Here is an 18,164-nt window from a genome sequence, read left to right on the forward strand (position 1 = left end):
TAGTTCGAAAGATAGGCAGTGATATTCTATTAATTTACACGGTCACACACACACACACACACACACACACACACACACACACACACACACACACACACACACACACACACACCACACACACACACACACACACACACACACACACACACACACACACACACACACACACACACACACACACACACACATCATTCACATGTTTTAAATTTTATTTCTGCACTCAATAAAAACTCCTGCCATTAAAATATTTCAACCTCATTTATTGTGATGTTGTTTGGAAAGCATAAAATACAGAAAAGCAGTTTTTACTCTATGATGTAGAATATGAAAAAGAGATCTAGATTGCAGAAGTAAAAACAGTTATAGCAGGTAGTGAAAATCATGAAAGCAGCGTTTAACAGAAAATAAATGTTTCAGTATTAAACTTTGGTTATTTATAAAGATTGACTGTTGCAGCACTATTGATTGTATTTGTTCTTTATGAGGCAGAGATGGGGTTATGTTTCCCACTGTACAATCTTATGATGCAGCTTTTCATCAAGCGTTTGTCTTTCAGGTTGGGTGGCAGCAGTCTGTTCTCTGCAGGAAGCCGGCAGTACTGCAGCTCTCTGGGAACCTGAAGATCCTGGGGTCTCTACTGAGTGTGCGACAGGGCCCCGGCTCCCTGTCCATAGCCAAATCCTTTGGGGCCAAAATGTTTGCCATAGCAGGCTGCAGAAAAGAAAAGGTAATTAAAAACAAATCCCCCACACGGTGGTATCAACATCATATCCTCAAATGTCTTCTTTCTTTCCTGAATGATAAAATGTTTGCAAAATTAGAGATTAAATCCATTATTTCCGCTCTGTTGGCTCTCGATTGAAAATTCAAAAGTAAAAGCGGATATGTATAAAAAGAATACAACAACTTATTCTTCTATCCTCATCGACAGGAGAGTGTTTGAGGGTTCTTGTAAACAGACATTTTGACTCATCACAGCATGAAAAGCACAAGTGGTACTGATACCAGTGAGTGAGCCAGCATTAATTATACTAAACCTTAGCACTTGCTCAGCTTAATGGAGTACAGCCATCATCACTCATTTTTTAATCCTGAAAATTGTACTGTATCGTTGTGTACTTGAGGATTTACAGGCCCTCTGCTGTTTTCTTGTATGCATTACAACCTACTCTCTGGCCACTTACAGTACAAGACATTGCAGTTTATTTTCTCTCATTTTAGATGGGATATTTCAGTTATGCATCTTATAATTTCCCCCTTATCTCAAGGATTTGCAATCTTGCTTTTATAATAGTCATACATCATATCCTTTCAGACTAATTCAGCCTGAATGGATCAAGATGGTTGTCCTGCTATGCTACACAACTCTGGACCAGCATTAAAAACAGGTCTGAAAGCAAATTACTATACAGTTACCATATAGTAAAATCACTAGGCCTATCTATATATAATAGACTAATGGGCCACAATTTGTAGGCCTCTTAAACAGGAATTCAATCTAAACAAGCATGTTGCATTATGTTGCAAATCCTGTTCTATTAGGTCTGGTTTATTTATATATTGTTTAGCCAGTTTAACGGATGTGTATTGAACCTAGAGCTGCACAATATACAAGTTTTTATCCTCAACACGATGTCATTTTGGGCGATGAAGACACTGCAAAAGACTGCAATATTAAAATTGAGTTAGTTGAAAAAGTCAGTAAAAAACTGCCCTTTAAAACGTAATCATCCATCTTTTTGATCACTATAATCTTGTTCAATATGTTTGATAAAACTATGTTGGGATTACTTTCCTACAAGCAATTTGTTGTATTTTAGCCAAATACTGAAAGCAGCAGTATTGCACAACTGAGTACACTTTCATATCTGTTAATTATCGCAAGTAATATCCTTAACGCAATATCCAGCAATGTAGCAAAAGTCTCTAGTTAAATTTGTCAGTTTTTACCTTTGCAGTAGATTTCCCCGTCCTTATCCGCTTGTGTGGTTGACTCCAGGCTCTTATTGCACGTGGCGCAGGTGAAGCATCCAACCTTATGCCATGACTGTAAATAAATAGAAGATACATTTAAAAAGTTTTTTTGCAAGCGTCCACACATGTGTTTGATTGTGTGTGTTTTCCCGTACATTCCCAGCTCCAATCACTTTCTCCGCAGCGTAGACGGCCTTGCCGCAGCGAGAACATTTGTCCGACCCCCCAAACTTCTGAGCCAGTTTAGACGGGTTTGGGTTGCTGGTTGGATGATGGGGAGCAGGTCTGACGTAGACAGAGAGAAAACTTGTTTATAAATAATAATAATAATAATACTAATCTTTACTTACAGTATATAGCACCTTTCATACAATAAGTGCAGTTCAAAGTGCTTCACATAGATATTTCACAGAAAATTGATATCACACAGTTACCAGTAAAATACATAAAAACAAACAAAAAATAGCATAGAGTAGACATGTAAAAAATGCATTTAGATTAAAGGTACAACGATGAAATTGTGCATCAAAATGAGGATAGTGCAAATTCAACACACAATCGGCTGACAGGTTAAAATGTATCGCAATTCATTGAGAAAGTGCAGCAGAGAGCCGGAGTTTGCTTCCTAAAAGGCTAAATTGTACAAATGTGTTTTGAGTTTATTTTTTTAAACTTCCACCGAACTGGCTTCGCTGAGGTCTATAGGTATTTGTTCCGTTAATGAAAGCTGCCTCACCAAACTTCTTTGTACCGCTGTTTCTGGGAACTTCTAATAAACCAGCAGCAGAGGATCGCAGTGTTCCTGATGGTTTGTAGCTTACAAGGGAGTTGATAATATAGCTTGGACCTTGCCCATTAAGGGCCTTATGTCAGGACCTTAACAACAACCCTAAAGTAAACAGGATTGTTAGGATAAACAGGATAAAGCACCTTAAAGGGATGGAGGAAGTGTGTGTCGGTGTGTTACTCACTCCTCATGTGTAATGCCTAGAGACTCTCCCTTGTCCATACTGAGGGTCCCTGCTCCTTGGCCATAACCGTAGCCTTTTGGTCCATACTTCTTGCCGTAGCACCCTTTGCAGTAGACTTCATCCATATGAACAGCTACAGTCGTGCTGTCCAAGTTCTTCCCACACACCACTGATAAATCACACACGCGCGCACACACACACACACACACACACACACACACACACACACACGCACACACGCACACACACACTCTAAGTACATGTATGTTATCACAATGCATATTTGTCCACGTCTTGGAGCACAATCATGTGTTTTGATAGGATTCCTAGTTTCCTTTTATGGAACGGCTCGATTGAAAAAGTATGTTCTCATCTAGATTCCATCACAGGAATGTTTGCTTACAACGCAGAAACACAAATAACTCCACTCAGACCTCTATGAACCTACATATTTTTCAAGTTGAGGAAGAGAAATACCTTTTATAACCTATTTCAATGCATTTTTAAAAACGCTCATACCTTTTTACAGTATGATGCATTTCAATATACAAAAAATGTTATCCTTTATAGCTGCAAATTTGTTGTAGCTGGTTGCTGGAAGAGTTATTTTTAATGTTTGGCCTCTGAGAATCAAAGAGTAAGTATCTCTTTTAGGACTCACTGATCAAATGTATACAAGAGGATATCTTGAGAAATGTTCATACTTATAAGAATTACAAGAATAATCTACATTTTAACAGTGTATTTTACTTTCTCTTTAGGCAACCATGTAGTATAGCCTTTTATTTTATGCCGTTTCACGTATTCATGCCCTTATTTTATTTCTGATTAGCTGAGCAGTTCACATTAGGTTGGTAATACTTGTGACTGTAATGACAAGTGTCAGTAGTTCAGTGGTTTCAGGTTGACTGACAGGAAGCAGCAAAGAGTTTACTCACTGCAGAGGAAGCAGGACCTGTGGAAGCTCCGTCCGTCACAGAGTACCTCTTCTGCAAAGTACACTGTCTTATGGCAGCGGCCACACTTGTTTCCTCCTCCTAATGGCATCCTTTAATAATGCATACACAAACACAAACACATTGTTATTACAGCTATTTTTTGTTTCAGAGAGATATAGCTTACGTTTAATTTGTTTGATTACAGTGGTAGAAACCAGCAAGAATCTGTAACTAAAATAACATGTATTTCCTTTCAAGGCATACATATATTCTTGGTTTGAAGGCCTGTCATTTAGTGGAACTACACTTTTTACATTACATTGCATTTAGCTGACGCTTTTATCCAAAGCGACTTACAATAAGTACATTTGACCAGGAAGACACAACCTTGAAGAAAACAGAATCATAAAGTACATCAGGTTTCATAGAGCCAAACATTTCAAGTGCTACTCAACTGGCTATAGATAAGCCAGTCCTTTATTAGTATATAAGTGCTTTGTTAGTAATTGTATTGCTCGAAGTGGAGTCGAAAGAGATGAGTTTTCAGTCTGCGCCGGAAGGTGTGTAAGCTATCTGCTGTCCTGATGTCAATGGGGAGCTCATTCCACAATTTTGGAGCCAGGATAGCAAACCCACGTGTTTTTGCTGATGGGAACTTAGGTCCCCCTCGCAGTGAGGGTGCAGCGAGTCGTTTGGCTGATGCAGAGCGGAGTGCACGTGCTGGGGTGTACGGTTTAACCATGTACTTTGAATAGAAAAACAAATGTATCAATAAACTAATACATTCCTTTACTCAACCATCAAGTAAACACATTGAAAAGAGTTTCTACTGTAAGAAACCAATTTAAACTTCCAGATTTGGTTTCCTGTAATTTTGGCTTCGTAAAGCCAGCCCAGAGACTCTAGTTTTACTCCTGCCAGTTTTCTGTGGCTTTGTTAAGACAAGCAACCCAGCAGTGAAGCAGAACATTCAAGAACAAAATCCTTTTTCCTTGTTGGTTATCAATAGGCTAGAGGTGATTTCCTTGGAAAACGTTAGACAGTAAGTGTAGAAATAATGTCAAAACATGAGGTTTTGAGGAGTCTTAGTTGTTGGAATGTGAAAGACCCTGGCATCCTGCCGGTTTCTACCCAATGTGTTTCCAGGCATGACCCTCCCAATCCATTCTAGTGTATCCGCATCCACATTCCTGACCGTGAAAACCCTCCCTCCTCCCGCCCCAGACTCACACCCTCTACTCTTTGCCTGTGTCCGACTCATGACTTCTGCAGATTTCTTAATCTAAGTTGTAGGTTTTTTCTACAAGTCAGGAAATATGTTAAAAAGGCAGCTTTTTCTGTTGAGTTGAGCTCTAAAAGCAGAGTATGATCTAAGGCTATTTCCAGCACCCTTAGACACACCCCCTGCATTTACCTGACATACCGGACTATCTATCTTTCTTTCCTCAAAAGTAAATACAACACCCCAAAGTCAAACATAACTTCTTTGCTGCTGGCACAAGAATGCTTCCTAATGTGAATACAAGCTCATGGTATGATCTTAAATCATAGCTTGGAGAAAAGTATGGGTGGAGCATTGTGTGACTGTCTGCTGCGACACTGTGACTTTCCGTCATTGTAAGCACACAAGAAAAGGTACTGCTGTTTTCTGGGATGTAACTGAAATGGATGGTGACTTTAATCCCCGGTGATGTACGTTCATTATATATATGTTCTATTGTTAGATAGAACAAATGTAGACTGTTCAATAATAAACTATAAAACCATCAGGATTCTTATTATTTTGCACCTACCATATAAAGGTTCTACCACTAAGGCAAGCTTATTAAAATAAGGCCTTTAAAAAAGTAATAAAGTATGTTTTATTTTGCTTGATCAATGAGTTTCTGGCTTTTTTATTGAACTATTTTCTTTGAAAGGCTTCCATAGTCATAATTGAAATTTAAAAATGTGGTCTGAAACTGACTAGCACTACCACAGAAGTCTGAACTGAGTAAGATTCAGGGAAACGATGGTGAAGCAGAAGAAGTATAGAAAATGAAACAAAGAGCAAAATCAAAGACCTTGATTATTTATGTTCTATCAGAGAGAATACATATTAACAGCACCACTGAAGCCAACTCACAAATCAAGTTCATTTGATGTAAAGGTAATGCAGTTTGTATACTACAGTACTGGAAGCAGGACCTGAACTTGTTTTGCTGAAAGTAATAGCAGACATTTCAGGGATATTGTTGTGTCAGGCATTGATAGAGCAACAACCGTTTAAAGCCTTCCAGCAGACTAACTAGAGCATTTGACTTGATGTGTTAAGTCAGAAATCTCAACTACATCTCACACTCTTTTGTTATTTTACAGCAATTGGGAGCAAGACGATCAATGAGGAGCAGAACAAGAGGGAAGGAGCTTGGACATGAGAAGAGTTTTGATGAAGACGTCAGTAAGTAAACAGAAAGGTGAGAACAATGGGATGATTTAATCAACTTAATCAATATTTATTTTGATTTCTACGGAGAAGGGCCCTTCTGACTTATGTCACGTCATCTCAAAGGGTTAATGTGAGTGACTGGGTTGTCAGTTGTCAATCTGACCTTAAACAGAAAGGCATAGAGAAGTGAAACAAAGTGATAAAGTAATAACAAGCACTCTAACTTCACTAAAGGTTATAAGAGCCATAACTCTGTTTAAAACGAAGGCTCCTGTTGCTGGTCTTTCAGAGGTAAATATCAAGTATTCACTTTGAACATAACTGTTACATTAATTCCAGGTCTCTGCTAAATGATTTAAGGCAGTCTTTTTGAAAATGATTCCAGCTACATCTAGATAATTGTGGCTCTGCAAGTTTAGACATGTGGGGACACAGACAGATTAAACAAACAAACCAGAGTGAATGAGAGGTAAGAAGTGGAAATAAAGGAGGAAGTCAGAACATGAGGTCATATGTGCAATAGGCTGAGAATAACATCAGTAGGATTACTATTGAATTCTATATACATTTCTACACTTTGTGGCCCACACCAGAGAGCTTACATATGTGTGAATACTTTATTTGTCTTGTATTGCGCATTAGTGTTCCACATTGTGTTACTGTTAAGCTGCACACATTGATACAGCTTTACAAACTCTAATGCATGATAGCTGTTCAAACAAAAGAGGCTTTTCTGACCTGACTTGCATGAAAAATACATTCAGATTATGAACGAGTGTTTTTCCCATCATGCAACCGTACAAAGAGCAGGAAATTAGATACAGTTAGAGGCAAGCAGAAAGCAGGAAGCTTAAACAGGCTGAAATATATTTACATTGCTTACCTGCAGTTGTAGGTGCTGTCAGTCAGTGATGATGGACAAGTTGAAGTTTGATTCCTTGAACAGAGAAAGGCAGCACTGGGGTGTGTTCAGGAAACAGGCGATCCAGAGAAAGGTGGAGGAGTTGCACCTTTAAAAGTAGCGTAGTCACTAACCTAGATTTGATGTCTTTATCCCTAAAAAATACAAAGAGACTCAGACAGAGTTGTTCTTTTGTGCCTCTCCACTTTTCCACTGTTCCAGATGGGCTGAAAGGGAGGAGCTTCTGTAGTTCTGAGCTACTGCTGCAGGCTGCAAACCTACTGCTGCGTGTTGAGCAACAGGGGAGTTTCTGAGACTGAGAGAGAGAGAGAGAGAGAGAGAGAGAGAGAGAGAGAGAGAGAGAGAGAGAGAGAGAGAGGAGAAGATGGGAGAGAGAGGAGGGAGAGAGACGAGAGGAGAGCGAGAGACGAGAGCAGAGAGAGAAGAGAGAGAGAGAGGAGAGAGAGAGAGAGAGAGAGAGAGGAGAGAGAGAGGAAGACAGAGAGGAGAGAGAGAGAGAGAGAGAGAGAGAGAGAGACCTTCTAAAAACTAGAGGCAGAACTGACAGTGCCCCACACACACACACACACACACACACACACATCATTTTGGCTATCATCAGCTTTCCATCCAAAATCTTGCCATACTGCCTCAGCTTCAGTTTCTTTGAGACTGACTTTGCCATGTCTTGCTTAGCGTCACAAATTGTTTACACTATAAACACAGCGTGAACCGTGCTCATCCCCCCCCCCCCCCATCCCACCACCACTTTACATGTGATCTCTGTTATGTTACCAGCCTCAGACTTGTAGTAAGTTGTGCATGGCCTGGCAGACACTGGTGGCTCTAGTAGTCCGTTTATACACCAACATCATTATGTTAATCCTGTTTTCATACTGCTTCATGCAAAACAAGTTGGACTTCTTTTTGAATTTGCCAAGAACGTGACATATTGACAAATGCCGGTTCAACCGGTTTCAATATAATTAAACCGGTTAAAACTCATAAACAGGACAAAACTTGAAAGAACAAAAAAAGCAGCCCGACTCCAGAGTAAACACCTTCCAGCTCTTGATGGAATGTTCTTGTTCTACATGATAAGGTGATGAGCCTTTAACAGATAACCAGTTTAAAAAGTTGAATGGTATCAGCTGTTGTCCCTCTTACTCAGGAGGCAATCTCAAAGTAATTCCAGCCTTTGTACTTTATCACCACAACCTTAAATGACCTGTGAGAGGTCGCTGGTAAAGGTCCCTCTGATTTGTTTAATGGATGAGAAACCATTCATAGAAATGGATTGAGGAAAGCAGAGATGAGTCACAAAGTCACTCTGATTTGCCTCTGCTACCATCGTGTGGTCATTGTGGGCACTAACCACCGGTACAAAAACAAGGCCATTGTTGTCCATTGAAAGGGACAACTTATGAATGTATGATTCCAACTTACCGTTTTTTAAATGATTAATTCATATGATGATTTGTTTCTCTTTTAATCTTTCACATTGTCAGAAAATAACTAATCGGGAAAGTTTCAAATGTTTGGCTTTTTCAAAAGCAAAGACAGTCCCAACCTTCATTTATTCTGCTATCTTGAAAATAAGTTAATATTTTACAACAAATACTCACAATTTGAAGCTAAGGCCAATGATTTATATTTACATGTATGCTTAAAACAGGAACTTCCCTGACTTTATACATCAGTGTGTTTACAGGTCTTATACTGTAGATTCAACTTAATATGTGATAATGATATGACAACCCAATGCAAAATCAATGTAGTAATCTTTTAAATGAGGATTTCACTATCAAAATGGTTGCCAGTGGACTAATCTATCAGTGACTTATTTCAGCACTAAATTAATCATTTGTTACTAATACTTTAGTTTTCAAGTGATATTCTATTAATTTACACGGTCACAGTTTATTGCTAGCCGTCTTACCTGCATACAGCAGTTTAAACTGTGTTTTCCTTATCCTGTAATATAACTTGATAGCTTTAAACTCAGCACACAGAGCTCTGATTGGTCAGCAGGCGGTGCGTTCACAGAGTCGATCTCATATCGAGATATGGTTCCAGGACCCCATCGGCCCATTGCATTGTGTTTCCACGCACGCACGCACGCACGCACGCACGCACGCACGCACGCACGCACGCACGCACGCACGCACGCACGCACGCACACCCACACACACACACACACACACACACACACACACACACACACACACACTGAGTCAAGACCCCTTCCACACATTTAATTGACATACTTTTAAAGTGATTGTTGTAATCATTATGACTCTCATCTGTCCTTCAAGTAAGTAAGTAAACATAATTCTCCTTCAGATCAGTGCTTGAATTGGAATGAAAAAGGTGCCAGTACTCTAAAATCAGCAACTTTTTCAAGTCAATTTTATATATACAGCCCACAAACAAGAATTTGGCTACTATAATGCTGGTGGGTTTGTCTCTTTACTACTGTATATTTTAGAAAGGTTCACTGTACTTAACATTTTTTATGATAGGCAGCGGATATGGCTAAAGCTCGGTAAGGTCAATATTAACTGAAAATATAGCAATCAAAGTCTAGATCTTCTGCTGAAGACACATGAAGCAGAGACCTTTCAGGTGAGAGCCCCTCTGGTGGTGTTCAACATTAATGACAAGGAAACAAAGCTCTGGTCAGAAGCATTTTTTATAAAAAGCTTTAACAAAATTAAGTATTTCTGTACATTTTGAATGCAATCTAACTTTCCAACTCAGAAAACGAAAAACGAAAAAGTGCCAAAAGTCTTCTCACATGGCTGAGCTGCTTTGCAATATACTTCACCACTGAAGAATACAAATATGTATAAAGTAAACTATGATGCAATCTAACTTTCCAACTCAGAAAAATGATAAAGAGCATGAACAAAGAACATGTAAAAACAAATGCAAAATTTGCACAATCTAAAATGAGAAACTGTAACTGCAAGTAACAAAGTCTGAGCCATGGTAAAGAGTTACATTGAACACCAAGCTGATCAGATAACTCCCTGGTTGGTCTGAAGTCCTTCTATCTCCAGGATCTGTACAAATCGGCACATTATGCCAAAAGTCTTCTCACTGGGTGAGCTGCTTTGCCAATATACTTCACATTGTTAGAAAAGGCTCCAGAAGGCCTTGGGGACATCATTATCAGGGGCTGGAGCTGGACAGGCTCTTTCATCAGCACTTCTCCTTCCCTTTGCCAGCCAGGACCTCACATACTGTTCCGGATTGAACTGTCCTAGTGATGGTCCATTACATTTAATGAAAACCAGGCTGGACAGTCGGCTGACAGAGAGAGCATTCCTTTTTGCAGTAAGGATATCGTTCATGCAGCTGAATGCCCGCTCACACTCACTAGTGGAGACAGCAATGGTTCGGACTGCTTTCAGTAGAGGCTCCATGGCAGCAGGTGTACGGGATGCCCTGGTTTCCTTGTATTCGCGAAAGCCCTGAACAGTCTCTCTTCTGTCCACTTTCAGCACTTCGCACAAACGTAGCACCTCTACGTCCCCATACTGTACGTCTAACTGCTCTTCAGGCCAACTTCCAGGATGGATAACTTTCATGTCCTGGATTAGCTGATTGTCCCGGGCCTCCCGGCCATGTAATGGGATTTCTCTTGTGCTGACATGAGAGGAGGTTGTGGAAGTCATTCTGTGTCTCAGATTCTCTACCATACTGCGGAAAAACTGACCTGCATGAATCTGTACAAGCCTGCCATTCTCACGCAGGGCAACACCCTTGAAGGACTTCTCAGCTAGAGCTGTATGAACTGTAGTCATGTGTGGGCCAGGCATGGTGACCATGGATTCAAAAACTCGTATTTCTCGAGTTAAGAGCCTATCTGCTGTAGGCAGTGTCATCTCTCTTTTTTGGAGTTGCCGAGAGAGGTCGCTGAGCTCTGTGAGCGCATCGTACATCAGTCCCAGATTGCTGACAAACGTTGCAGATGTGAGCACATCATCCAGGCCCTTGTACTTTGCTCTGTCTCTGGAATCCCTGCTCGTGTCGTTTGCAGCATTTGTGAAGTGATCATGAAGCACTCGGTAGTTTTCCCAGACTGCTCTGACGCTCCTTTCACTTGAAGCCACCCAGCGGATGGACAAAACACGCCCTATCACCAGGAGACGCTGTCCGACTGCTTGCGCACACTGCGCTAACTGCCTCGGATTTTTGGGGGAGGCATGGAACAAGGAATAGAGTTTGTCAAAAAAGATCTGGAAATGATTGAGCCCTGAGACCTCCTTGACCACATCCCCAACTGCCAGCTCTAGACGATGATTGGAGCAGTGCCACACAAACAGGCTTGGGAATTTACTACACAACTGGGTAGCAACGCCTGTTCTCTTCCCTAGCATGACTGAAGCCCCATCACATGCAAAAGAAACGAAACACTGACCTAAAAAGTCCTCGTTAAAATCTCTTCCAAGACACTCCATTAACGCCTTTGTGATGTCATCAGCCGTTGTTCCATCCAACTCGATCAGCTCCCAAAAAAACGTTTCGGGCTCAGCATCAGCTAATGCTGAGCGTAGACACACAACAAGCACCGTTTTACCACTAATAGTGGTAGATTCATCGACCAAAACACAGAGTTTTCTTTGGTTTTCTGTAATGTCTTTTGCCATTTTTTTCTTCAGCTCATGAGCTATGTGGTCGATGATTTCGCCACAGGTTTTATTGGAGTGCAAAACCCTGCCCACGTTCAGCCCATTCAGTTTCTGTACATTCAAATCAATTGGCATGTCTGTGAATGGCCGGCTATGTTTGCCAATTTTATATGCCGTTCGAAAAACTCTGATAGTGGTGTCTAATTCAGATTTATGCATAGACTGCACTTGATGTTGAATAGTTTCACGTGAAGCAGATGTAAGGATGTCAGCAGCTTTTACATGGGCTTGTGATTCTTTATGTTCTTTGATTTTTTTTCTCAGGCTAGCTTGTTGTTTGCCCTTGTCAACACCGAAATGAGACACTGCACACTCACCCCATTCAGTTGACAGTTTCAGTCCTTGTCCAGTGTGTATTCCCAAATATTTGACATCTCTGCATATCCGACATCCTAGCTTCTTATCTTTAAGAAGGAGCCATGCATTGGTTTTTGTTACGTGCCAGGCAGGCTGTGCAAAAATATTGCACCTGGTCCGTTGTCCAGCAGTCAGGTTCATCGCTTTGCCCGGTGTTGGTGGTGGCAGTTGAGCCAGCAGCAGCTAACGTTAGAGGCTCTGGAGGAGGCGGCGGAGCTAGTGCTAATGCTAATGCACTAGAACTTGGAGCAGGAGGATCAACCAAAGAAAGCTCCCCATCAGACACAATTTCCAACACAGGCACAGCATTCTCTGTATTTGAAGTTTCTTCCGGCGACAACAGCTGTCTTTTTGCACTTTTATTAATCCACGCTAACATTTTAGAAATGCTAATTTGTGACGTGACTTGCTTTCCTTCTCTCGGGGGCGTGCCTGCTCTGGTCTATCACTCTACATAGCCACCCACTGGGTGGGAGTTGCACTGCATAAACACAACACACGTGCATCTAGGTATGTAAATTGTAAAGCATTAAAACATGGTTTTACTAACAGTTTTCAGTATGTTGTTACTTCGGCATTATTATTATTATTATTTTGAAACGTGTATTACTATTAAATCACGGTCAAATAGGTTAATTTTGACATAGTCGTTTCCACCACAGTATTTACATGGAGAAGATAAGCCCCGCCCCCTCTCCAGTACGTTCTGTTTGAATGACAGGAGTAAACAGCTGACAGCCGCTGTGAAACTCCAGCGGTTAGAGCGATGAGAATGTCCGTTCGGCACCTCATGACGCATCTACTGAGTACCGGGCGGCTGTATATATATATATGGATGTATAATAAGAACGGCGGGAGAGTGTTGAGTACTGGCACGGTGCATGAGTACCGGAGTACCGCCAGCATGCCGGTACTGAGCAAGAAGTGCCGGTACTCCATGGGTCAGAACCAGAAGTGCCGGTACTGCGTACCGGTGAGTACCGGCCCAATTCCAGCACTGCTTCAGATACAACCAAACCCGCTGTAACTGGTTGATATGCATGCGCACAAGTCCTCATCAAATGTTTTGTACAAGGTGTAATGCCTCGGGAGCCTCAGATTCTCAAAACAAGTTAAAGCTGTCGGGAGAGGGGCCTCGACTATTTCCACTCTCATCTCTGTGGCCGGCACCTCCCATCCCATCCAGAACTTCATGAGGCTCTTAAGCTCAGCGGGAGATGCTGTGTTAAAGAGAAACGGCTGATCAGTTAAGACAGAATCTGCTGAAACGCTTCAATGCTACAGTAGCTTAAAAGATTATACAGAAAACGTAATCATGCGTACCATTTTCAATGAATGTTTTCAAGAACCCAGATACTCGACATACATCCACGACATCGGATTCGTCATCGTCCTCGACTCTGTAGCTCTCAAAGATGAAAGTTATAGATGAAGGCCAGATGATGCAATCCAAGATCATCTGATAACACACATGCAAATTCAGCTGTATTCAAAACAAACTAGTATACATTGTTGAAGATTACAGTCTCATAGGATTTGTTTGGCTAGGTGTTTGCGGCATTGGACTTCTGTTAAATGTGCTTTACCTGAGGTGTGACCTGTGCTTCTGATTCTCTGGGGAACAGGATTGGGATTACATCTCTTCTGTGAATGAGAAGTGACCACAGTCCTGTCTCTTTTAAGCCTTTTTGGAACTGATTGATTTGAGGCCTCGTTCGCTCGATGACCTGAAATACGGGAAACATGACATATTGTATACAAAATCAGTGATCTTCTCTGATGATTTATAGTTAAATTAAGATGTTTTGCGTTTAATTTCTGAACTCACAACAATTGTAGAACTTCATAAGCAAATATGAATGTCACTAAGGCCTCTGGCTTTAACAAAATCGATGTTTGAATGCTAAACATGTTTTGTTAGATTCTGTTGTGGATGCAGAGGGACTCCTGACGCTCAGATTTTGTCCCTCTTTTCTTGCTAACCAGTGGTCAACTGGGTATCTGTTTGACAACATGTGATTTGAAAAAAAGGCTAAAATGTGCTTCTTCTGAGACTTCATCAACATTGAAAGACATCTGTCTCTAAATATAAATATGACTTGATAAGGATGTGAGAAACCCTCTTTGGAATACTTCTTTGGGACATGTTGTAATGACAGTGTATTTTGTGGTGAAGTTGTAGAATAAAGCAGAGTGAACATTTACAGCATGCAGGAGAAGCTTTTCAGACAGCCATTTCCTGTTGGTGGCGTTCAGTGCTGGCAGCTCCCACGACAGGCAGAGCTGATGGACGGCGTCAATATCTTTTAACTTGGCATCTCCTTCAAGCTGTAACAAAACATGATCAGATAAAGAGAGCATTTGAATTGGAAATATAATATATATTTTTCATGTTGACGGTTGAGTCTTGTCAACCTTGACAAGACTGAGCTGCTCTTCCTTCCGGGAAAATATTGTCCCACTCTTGACCTAACAATCAACATTGGCACCTCAGTTGTTTCCCCGACTCAGACTGCAAGGAATCTGGGTGTGACCCTAGATAACAACCTGTCCTTCACTGCAAACATCGCTGCTACAACCCGTTGCTGCAGATACACGCTTTACAACATCAGGAGGATGCGTCCCCAGCTGACACAGAAAGCGACGCAGGTTCTGGTCCAGGCTCTCGTCATCTCACGCCTAGACTACTGCAACTCCCTCCTGGCTGGTCTACCTGCATGTGCCATCCGACCTCTGCAGCTCATCCAGAATGCAGCGGCTCGTCTGGTCTTCAACCTTCCTAAATTTTCCCACACTACTCCGCTCCTCCGCTGCCTTCACTGGCTTCCGGTAACTGCTAGAATCCACTTCAAGACACTGGTACTTGCTTACCATGCTGCGAATGGATCTGGCCCTTCGTACATCCAGGACATGGTTAAACCGTACACCCCAGCGCGTGCACTACGCTCTGCATCAGCCAAACGACTCGCTGCGTCCTCGCTGCGAGGGGGACCCAAGTTCCCATCGGCGAAAACACGTGGGTTTGCTATCCTGGCTCCAGGATGGTGGAATGAGCTCCCCATTGAAATCAGGACGGCAGATAGCTTGCACATCTTCCGGCGCAAACTGAAAACTCATCTCTTTCGACTCCACTTCGAGCGATAGAACTATTAACGAAGCACTTTTATACTAATAAAGAACTGGCTTATCTAAAGCCAGTTGAGTAGCACTTGAAATGTTTTTGCTCTATGAAGCCTGATGTACTTATATGATTCTGTTTCTTCAAGTTGTATTTTGTTGGTCGAACGCACTTATTGTAAGTCGCTTTGGATAAAAGCGTCAGCTAAATGCAATGTAATAATGTAATGTAATAATAATCTTAAAGCTTTTTAGTTAACATATTAAGTCACTATAGCTGTTTGATGTTGTACAAACTGGGTGTCAGTGGTATGGGACCACATTCGCGTGAAAAAGAATCGCAAGCAGCACACTGTTTGTTTCTTTGGGAGGAGAGATCCAAAAACACACCTGAGAGCTTCCATATTGTAACTTTAAACTCAATGCTCACCATTTTCACAGTGTCTCGAATATCAAGGTCAGGGCAGTCCTGCAGTGTCAGAGGAGTGGTCTCCAGCGACCCTCCAAAGAGGATGTGAACAATGGCTGGGCTGAGTCCGGGGAAACTCGGGCCGCCGTGCAGGAAGGTGTGGCCGATCATCCGCCCCGCCACTGCGAACATGACGTTGTCCAGCAGTCCATCTGAAACTGAGGGGGTGAGGTGGTCGGGCTCACCTTCAAATACTTTTGTGATGGCTGCACTTCCTGAAACAGTGACAAATTGAGAGCACAAGTTTAATGCCAAAAAAGTTTTGAGATACATTGAAAAATTACCTTTAAGGCTGTAAGTGTGGATTTGAGTTTAAGACTTCAACTCTTAGTTTTTTAAATCATTTTTATCATTCTTACATACTTGTCCCGTAAATCGTCTGTTCCTTTAATCATCAAGATTTGTAAGCCAGTTTTTTAAAGCCAAAATTAGTAAACCGTATTAGATTATCTATCTTTTAATGAAATTGATAAACAGATAATTTTCTTTGATACCTTTACATTTATATCTTTGATACCTTTACATTTATATCTTTAATTAACAGTAGCACTTGACGTTCATTACTTTTGCATATTGGCATAAATTGGTGCATTTAGCATTAGTTATCTCTATAATGATATCAACTTTTGAGTTGTATTCATTATAGTTAGTGGTCTACAGGCTTGTAACTTCTGAATATAGTCAGCATTGTTGTGTGTTTATGTTGTGTTGTCTAACCTAAGTTGATATGGAATCCACTCATTAGCTTGAAGATAACGGTTGACATCATGTGACGGTCGACCCCACTTCCTGTTGCAACATCACCTAGGAAGAAACAAACATTTTCAATCTTAATCTCTGAACTGATCAATGTGGTGTTTTCTTTTTAGAAGTAATGCCATATAATTTGTAAGGGACTACCTTGAAGTTTGCAAAGAAGCGGCGAAGTCCATCGAACATTGTCTCTTTTGTAGAACTTGACTAAAGTTTGGTCCTGCTCCTCCTTGTCTTTTCGGATGTCCATGCTCAGAAAGAGGCTGTTGGATTCTCTGTCACTGTAGAGAAGGTCTTGAGAAAATAGCCAACTAGCTTTTTTAGGATCTGACGCTGTTCTCCATTCTGAGACGGCACCAAAACAAGTGTTAGTACAAAGGTGAAGCCTAAAGGAACGACTTTTATGTAAGAAGATTAAATAAAATAAGAAAAGGCTACTTATGGTTGTTTCTTCTGTTCCTTCCATTTCTGTTGACGCTGATCACTTGTAATAGACAGTCCCCTCCCACAATCTGAGAGTAAAGCATCAGAGGAAGGTGTAAGGTAAATGGCCAACTGTAAGCAGATCCCCCGTGCTTCAGGTCAGTGTCACAGAGCCCAGTACTCCAGCATGTCAATACCAACCCTGCCTTTAAACAAGTCTTAACTAGAAACAGGTCAAACTGCAGGTCTGCTGTTTTAAAGGTATGCAGCCTTTCTTCTGAGTGACCCTCAGGCAGGAGTGAAAGAAGAGCAGTGTTTACTCCACAACTCTCAGCTTACATGGATCTGTCCATTGACTAAGCTAAATGTTTGAACTACTGGGTGTTGCTTTTTGAGTTTCGATTATGGATACATTAAGTTCTAACTAAACCTTGGTTCGATTTTATATCAAACAAATGTTTTCTGTTACAATTCTAAACTTTAGAATTTACAATATATTTTTTCAATTTTAAACAATTCTTTCAATTCATAAAATGCTCTCGTTAACTATTATTGTTAAGTTACAGTACTACATCCATTTTGTTTTTTCCCCTGCTTGTTTAACTGAAAGATAATGTCAAACACTGAACATTTGATTCTAATGTACAGGTTATTATAGGGAAACATGTACCAACTGTGAAGTAATGTCAACAAGAGGAGCATAAGAAGGGATGAGCTGGGGCTGATGAAAGTGGAGTGGCTCATCTTTAAAAAATAACAATTTACACTGTTCCGTTAGCTCTAGATTTCTACTTTTATGTAAGACAAAGAAATACATCAGTATGACAGATTCATGCAAGACCTGTACAAAGCTGTGATAAAAGAAAGAACATATGAGGGTCAGAAGAGGTTACAGCTGTGCTTACCTGTGACGATCTGTGGCAGGCTTCTCTCTGTTTTTTGTGTTTGCTGTCAGTGTTGTCCCTGGGTTGGGGGGGGTTCTGAACTGCCAGGCAGGAGTCTGCGTTCGCACCGGACGCGATGCAATGTTTGGGGGCGGCACGATTACATGTAAAGTCAATGCAGAGACGCGGACAGACGCGAATTCGCTCCGAAGGCGAGCATGAGCGGTGGACGCGAATTCCGCGGCGCGATTG

General features: G+C 41.2%; 2 protein-coding genes across 6 annotated transcripts; both read right to left on the minus strand.

Annotated features, from left to right (window-relative positions):
- Positions 1-239: 239 nt before the first annotated feature.
- csrp1a (cysteine and glycine-rich protein 1a) lies at positions 240-7,524 on the minus strand. Its single transcript, XM_034209389.1, has 6 exons — positions 7,195-7,524; positions 3,884-3,993; positions 2,946-3,114; positions 2,130-2,259; positions 1,951-2,047; positions 240-711 (listed from the first exon to the last, which is right to left on the minus strand). The coding sequence occupies exons 2-6, from the start codon at positions 3,990-3,992 to the stop codon at positions 635-637; spliced, it is 582 nt and encodes a 193-aa protein (XP_034065280.1). The 5' UTR covers position 3,993; positions 7,195-7,524; the 3' UTR covers positions 240-634.
- Positions 7,525-8,682: 1,158 nt separating this feature from the next.
- LOC117541983 lies at positions 8,683-18,031 on the minus strand. Of its 5 annotated transcripts, XM_034209386.1 has the most exons (10): positions 17,934-18,030; positions 17,044-17,117; positions 16,753-16,950; positions 16,570-16,656; positions 15,814-16,067; positions 14,472-14,594; positions 13,853-13,993; positions 13,590-13,725; positions 13,352-13,486; positions 8,683-9,390 (listed from the first exon to the last, which is right to left on the minus strand). In XM_034209386.1, the coding sequence occupies exons 2-10, from the start codon at positions 17,069-17,071 to the stop codon at positions 9,182-9,184; spliced, it is 1,311 nt and encodes a 436-aa protein (XP_034065277.1). In that variant the 5' UTR covers positions 17,072-17,117; positions 17,934-18,030; the 3' UTR covers positions 8,683-9,181. The 5 variants fall into 5 exon arrangements, with proteins under 5 accessions (XP_034065277.1, XP_034065275.1, XP_034065276.1 ...); XM_034209384.1 differs by having other exon boundaries at positions 16,753-17,117; positions 17,934-18,031; XM_034209385.1 differs by lacking the exon at positions 17,934-18,030 and having other exon boundaries at positions 17,044-17,280.
- Positions 18,032-18,164: the final 133 nt, after the last annotated feature.

Source organism: Gymnodraco acuticeps, unplaced genomic scaffold, assembly GCF_902827175.1.
Source record: "Gymnodraco acuticeps unplaced genomic scaffold, fGymAcu1.1, whole genome shotgun sequence".
Classification (NCBI taxonomy): Eukaryota; Metazoa; Chordata; class Actinopteri; order Perciformes; family Bathydraconidae; genus Gymnodraco; species Gymnodraco acuticeps.